The sequence below is a fragment of the Struthio camelus genome, chromosome 1, assembly GCF_040807025.1.
Source record: "Struthio camelus isolate bStrCam1 chromosome 1, bStrCam1.hap1, whole genome shotgun sequence".
NCBI lineage: Eukaryota > Metazoa > Chordata > Aves > Struthioniformes > Struthionidae > Struthio > Struthio camelus.
Genome location: NC_090942.1, coordinates 146,493,704 through 146,500,689, shown reverse-complemented (window position 1 = coordinate 146,500,689; position 6,986 = coordinate 146,493,704). Strand labels below are relative to the sequence as shown.

Here is a 6,986-nt window from a genome sequence, read left to right as displayed (position 1 = left end):
GACTGCAGTGAAAGTATTAAGCATGTAAATGTATCCTAAAATATACATAACAGAAGTGTCAAGTTATTTATTACGAAATCATGTTTACTAAGATAAAAAGTATGTATAAAACTACATGACTTAATTTCTCAGATACCTTGACACACCCAGTGTTTGGACTAGCCTATTGTCTTAAAGCAAAATGAAAATGCAGTAAATAGAAATTTTGGAAAATATTTTTTATTATAAAATGTACAGTATATTGACCTTAACATTATAAAACACTGTAATGTATCAGAGTCTTGTAAAGACCAATAATTTATAAAATGAGACCAAGTTCACTGTTACTCTTTCTAGTCTCATAGTCTGATTTAGAAATATATATAAAATACATAATGCATGAATTTGACTGAAGCATCCTTTGTAGCTGGAAAAGGTTTGTTCTTATGTTATGGTAACTAATGTCTGAATTTATTTTTATTAAAAACAGATCACTCTTATTTGCTAAATTAGTCTTTGATTTTCAAGAGTTGATAGAAGAATGATCAAAAAGGTTAGTAATCATACTCTATAACGCTAGATTATGTAAAAGCACTGCAGGGGATAAAGAAAATTATGTCTCTCCAACAAAATACTAAAGCACTTCTATCACTGCAGCTCATTTATTACAGTTAATACTTCTTTGGCATTTTTAAGGTGCTTGTTAAAACAAGAAGTAGCTTTGGACTATTGACAAGTATAAGAGTACTTTAGGTCTCGGGTGCTATTGGATAGCATGAAAAACCATGTTGCATTGTCTTAACAATTTAGAGACCTTTTCCAACGTGCTAGTCCCCTCAGCTTAAATACATCTACTGCCTCCTTCTATTGCAGGAAAGTTATATCGTGTTGAATACAAAAGCAATGTATTTTGTATGAAAATAGAATGAATTCCATTGTGCTATTTTTTTTTCTGCCCTCAGCCTTCCTGGCTCTGTTTTAAACAGTACTTTCCTTGTTGCGCTTGCCTAGCAGTGACTTGGACATTAGTATCCAGGCAAAGGCATTTGTTTTAGTGTTAGAATATGTGTATGTAGGTTGTTTTCGAATCACTGCCTAGTATATTTTTAGCAGTGCACTTATAGAAGCCTGCATCTCTTTGAGTAGACTGCTGGATGACTAATGACCCCTGGGGGTGAAGGAATTTGTTTCCATACAGACGAGACTGAGCTCCTGTTGTCAGATGTGATTTGTCTGGAAGCTCCCACGTTATTTCTGCTTTAGGGATCCCAATGGCCATGCAGTTGAGTTTCACGGAATTTCCAGGCCTGGCATAGATGACAGGTGCTGGCTCACTGGTGATCCGGGGTGGATAGGCTATCACTATGACAGGCACGTTCATAACAGAAGTGCCATACTCTGTGGACACCTTGCACAGGTAAGAGCCCCTGTCAAATACAGAAGCCTCGCGCACTGTCAGTGAGCCATTCTCCAGAAGGGAGAAGCGTCCTACAGCCTGGGGGGCATCCAGGACCATCCCATTGGGCAGTGTCCAGGAGATCTGTGCCCGCAGATTCGGCTGGGTGATGCAGTGGAGCTGCAGAGTTTCTCCATTAATGATGCTCACCAGGTTGTTGTACTGGTTGCTAATTTCCGGCCTGAGTCCCACCTTCAGGAAGACAACCCTTTCCACATAACCTCCTGGGTTTCTGGCTGTGCAACGGTATGTCCCAGCATCTCCTGCAGAGAGACCACTGATGTGCAAGATCCCATCCCTCTTGTGGTAAAATCTGTGCAAATGACTTCCACTGGGGATTTCAGTGCCGTTGGGAAGGATCCAGCTTGTGCTGGGCTCAGGGCTCCCCTGGACAGAGCAGTTCAGGTTGATGCTGTGCCCAGCAATAGCAGTGATCCTTTCACTGACAGGGTCTCTGAAGGAAGGTTTCTCCAAATGGTCCGTGACAAGGAGCTGCACAATCAGCCTCGCTTCCCCTCCTTCGTTCCGCCCAATGCATATGAGCTGCACTGCATCTGTCTGCCTCACCCCTCTAATGTCCAAAGTACCATTGCGATGCACAGTGATCCTGTTCCCATAGTAGGGAGCAGGCAGGATCACCCCTTCTGGAAAAGCCCACAGGACCCGTGGAGCTGGGATGCCTTCAGCTTTACAATCAATAAGCTTCCGGCTGTCCCTTACAGCTGTCTCCCCCACATATGTTATCGCATTGAGATGTCCATTGATTCGGGGAGGCTGAACATTAACATGGATCCAGACTATTTTCCGATCTTCTCCAGCACTGTTCCGCACTACACAAGTGTAGTTACCACTGTCAGATCTTTGGGCCTTTTGGATGAGTAGGGTGCCATCCCTGTAGACCTGGTATTTGTCAGATAGGGCAGGAATGGGCCTGTTTGTTGGGGAGAGCCAAGTCACTTTGGGAGTGGGCTCTCCTTTGGCTTCACATGCTACAGTGACAACATCACCATATGGTACATTAAGGATGACATATGTTTTGTTCCTGATAGTTGCAGGCTCAGCCACTACTTTGACCCGCACTTTCATCTCATCCTTCCCAATCTGGTTCTCAGCATAGCAGGTGTAGTCCCCCTCCTCTCTCAGTCCAACATCATTGAAATACAGGGTTCCATTGTTGAAGACCACGTAGCGCTTTGTTCGGCTACCACTGTCGTCTGACTGCATGAAGGTATTAATCATGCTGCCATCTGGGAGACCCCAGGAGATCTCAGGATTTGGCAGACCTGTGGCTACACAGTCAACTTTCAGGTCCCCTCCATACTTGACCTTGTGGTTATTCACATTCTTATGTTCTATTTTGGCTGGTTTCATCATCACGTTCACTTTGAGGACCACATAGTCATCCCCAATCTTATTGCGGGCCACGCACAAATAATCTCCTGCATCTTTATCTGTGACTGAATGGACAATCAAAGTCCCATTGCTGAACACTTTGATTCTAGTCTCCAAGCTACTGTGAGGAAAGAGAAGAGAACAGGACATGAACTGCAAAATCAGGTTTTAGCAATTAATTATTCAGTGTAAACTGGAAAAAAGAAACAATAAACCCACTGTACTGAAAAAAGCATAGCATTGCTACAGTTACATAATTAGATTATCAGAGATGTCTAAGGTATTTACAGAATCACAGAAGGGGTGAGGTTGGAAGGGACCTCTGGAGATCATCTAGTCCAACCTCCCTGCTCAAGCAGGGTCACCTAAAGCATGTTGCCTGGGATCGCGTCCAGACGGCTTTTGAATATCTCCAGGGAAGGAGACTCCACCACCTCTCTGCGCAACCTGTGCCAGTGCTCAGTCACCCTCACAGGAAACGAGTTTTTCCTCACGTCCAGATGGAACGGCCTGTGTTTCAGCTTGTGCCCATTGCCTCTCATCTTATCACTGGGCACCACGGAGAAGAGTCTGGCCCTGTCCTCTTGACACCCTCCCTTCAGACCCTTATACACACTGATCAGATCCCTTCTCAGTCTTTTCTTCTCCAGGCTGAACAGGCCCAGCTCTCGCAGCCTTTCCTCAAAGGAGAGATGCTCCAGCCCCTTCATCATTTCGGTAGGCCTCTGCTGGACTCTCTCCAGGAGTGCCATGTCTCTCTTGTAGTGGGGAGCCCAGAATTGGACACAGTACTCCAGGGGAGGCCTCCCCAGGGCTGAGGAGAGGGGAAGGATCACCTCCCTCAACATGCTGGCAATACTCTGCCTAATGCAACCTAGGATGCCACTGGCTTTCTTGGCCACAAGGGCACACTGCTGGTTTGTGGCCAACTTGTTGTCCACCAGCACTCCCAGGTCCTTCTGCACAGAGCTGCTTTCCAGCACGTCAGCCCCCAGCCTGTACTGGTGCATGGGATTATTTCTCCCTAGGTGCAGCAACCTGCTGAAATTCCTGAAGTTCCTCTCTGCCCCATCTCTCCAGCCTGTTGACGTCTCTCCGAATGGCAGCACAGCCCTCTGGGGTATCAGTCCCTCCTCCTAGTTTTGTATCATCAACAAACTTGCTGGAGAGTGCACCCTGTGCCTTCCTCCAGGTCATCGATGAATACATTGAACAAGACTGGACCCAGGACTGACCTCTGGGGGACACCGCTAGCTACAGGCTCCCAACTAGGCTTTGTGCCACTGACCACAACCCTCTGAGCTCTGCCATCTAGCCAGTTCTCAGTTCACCTCACCGTCCACTCATCTAGCCCGCACTTCCTGACCTTTTGATTCACCATCAAAAAACAAATGTAAAATAATAATTCTGCTCATGTGCAACCAAGGGAAGTGCAACCCTTTTCCATGACTTTAATGGTGTTATTTTTGATTCTTCTGATTTATATTGTGTGTGTAGTATTCCGTAACATTTGAACATCGGATCTCTGAATGACTTGTTCCACGCAAACCTATACAGACTATAATTATGGAGAGATTGGCACTCGGGTCCTTAATTAAAAGACACGAAGAAGAGCTACTGCCTCTGACCTCAGGTACAGCATTTTAAACATTCAGAACAAATTCAAAGAAGCAAAATGTTCATACTCAATAATAAACAGTAAGTAAACTTTTTCAGAGTTATTTCATGACTTCAAAACTTAAGTTTTGTAATATGGAAAAAAAGATTTCCAATGTGATAAAAAGCTATTGTTCCTTTCCAGTTCACTATCTAAATGGTGCATTGTGGCCTAAACCCAGGAGTTTCACAGATTTATCTCCAAAGTGAAGACTGCTGTATTTGAAGAACAGTCCACAGATCTGTTTTGTTGTTATAGTGAGGTATAAAATGAATTCCGGATTTTGTGATATCTTCAGGCTACCTAACTATATTTTTTATCAGTGTGACAAACATGATGACTATGTTCAGCTATTGAGAAAGTTGTTGTTAAGTGAGCATTGTAATGAGAATACATTTCTTATCTGTCGTGCTCAAAGAGTGACAAATGAATAATTTATAGAGCAGAAATTGAGTTTCAGCACAAACTCTTAGGACAGTTATTGCTCTTCTTGAGAAACGATATTTTACTTGATTTGATGAATACTGGAGAGAGAATTCTTTTAAGCATCGATATGCTTAAATGTCTGTGTTTGCACAGACATTACTGCAAGGTAACATTTATTTTTACAACAATATTAAAATGACTGTGCTTCTTTAAAATAAATAATTATAAGATGATTTATTGTCCCACAGTGATAGTGTACAATGACCTGTACAACGGATAAAACAAAATTCAGTGATCCCATTTCTCTTGGGGAAAAGCAGCTACCTATGCAATCCTGTGCAAATTCTTAATTATGCAACTAGGTGTTACTGAAACAAACAGCACAACAGGCGTGAATCTTAACTTTTGCCACTGGAGCTTCTACTAAATCCACAGACTGACTGTAAAAAACATACAGTGACAACTTATCCTTTAAATTTGAAGCTGACTTTTCAAAAGTGTTATTGTTTTCAAGCAAATTGTGGTAAGTTATGACTTGGAATCTTTTGGTATCATTTTAAATTCTGCCTTTAAGGATTGAGGGATCCACTGAAATTAAGAATGAAACTTGTACAGATATGAATGGCCTTTTCTCTAAGCCCATGCAAACTGCAATGGAGTTGTAAGACCTCAAATAGTAATTTACCTGTGCAGGGAATCAATCATCCTTTTGGAAGGCAACCTCCATAATATCCGAGGCCAGGGGTCACCAGAAGCACTGCAGTCCAGACGCAGAATGCTGCCATATGTTACATCGGTCCTCTGAGGAGAACTCCCAGTGATCTTGGCGTTAGATGCTTGCTTCCTCACATGCAGCTGTACTGTTCTCCTGGCAGCTCCCACCATGTTAGCCGCAATGCACTCATAGGTCCCACTGTCCTTTGGAGAGACATTGCGAATGTAAAGAGTTCCGTTGGGGAAAACAAATAAATTCCCATTGACAAACTGGGATGGTCGAATTTGTGTGCCGTCAAAAAGCACCCAACGGATGCTGGGAAAAGGTGCTGCTTTGGCATTGCAGTGGATGTTAATACTGCTACCAAGGGGCAAGGAAATGTTCTCCTGTTTATCCTGTTGGATGATGGGGGGTAAGGCTGCAATGTGGAGCCTCACTGCAATGCTGTCAGCTCCTGCAGCATTGCTAGCTACGCATTTGTACACTCCTCGGTCTGAAAAAGTTGCTTGCTTGATAGACAGGGTTCGATTTTCATGGAGCATTACCCTGCTTTCTGCAGTGGTGACTCGCTGCAAAATCCTCCTGTCGGGGAGAATCCAGGAAATATGTGGGCTTGGAATCCCACTGGCCTGACACTGCATTGCTACAGTCTCTCCAAAATATACTGTGACATCTCGATAGCGGGAAAGTAGAATTTTGGGCTGGTGGGCTACAACCGTAAGGACAATAATCATTTTATCTATGCCATGCAGGTTCTGAACAGTGCACAAATACTGCCCGTGATCCTGAAGCTGAGCATTTCGGATAACCAAGGTGCCATTTTTCAAGACCTCAAACCTTTGTAATCTTGTGTTGGCTGTCATTAGAGCACCTGGGAAGGTGAGAGGAAAGAAAGAAATAGAAAGTCAAAGGGTTTGTTTTTAAGACGTACACTGCTGCTTTGAAAAAGGCTGATGGAAAATTTTAGATCAAAATCACTTAACACCAACTACAACTTCAGATGGGTCATATTATGTCCTCAAATACTCTCCACAGCTCAAAGCGGTCTTTGTTTCTGTTGCAAAACTAACCACACTAATTTGGAAGCCTGTACAGTGTGGGAATGTTTAAAAGCTTTATCCTTCAGGATTTCCATCAAATCTGTACATAATTTCTCTTTATCTTTTGCTTAAGGAGATGGACACACAACAACAATATATCAAAAAATAAACACATTAAATAGGTTTCATTGTACTTGAAAAAAAATAATTTTATCTATAATGATTTCTCACTAATCGATTAAATAGACAAAAACTATTATTAATTAACAGTGCTACTCAGTGTTTTGGACTATTTGTGCAATAGTACTGCATTTCTGTGTG

At 42.9% G+C, this 6,986-nt stretch overlaps 1 protein-coding gene across 1 annotated transcript in view; it reads right to left on the bottom strand.

The window, feature by feature from the left end:
• Window positions 1-212: 212 nt before the first annotated feature.
• Window positions 213-6,986, bottom strand: part of MXRA5 (matrix remodeling associated 5) — a 21,534-nt gene continuing 14,760 nt past the window's right edge. The window contains exons 6-7 of the mRNA XM_068921714.1: window positions 5,596-6,496; window positions 213-2,948 (exon numbers count right to left, since the gene is read on the bottom strand). Of these exons, the coding sequence (XP_068777815.1) occupies window positions 1,037-2,948; window positions 5,596-6,496 (2,813 nt within the window). The 3' untranslated portion in view covers window positions 213-1,036. The remainder of the gene's footprint in view (window positions 2,949-5,595; window positions 6,497-6,986) is intronic.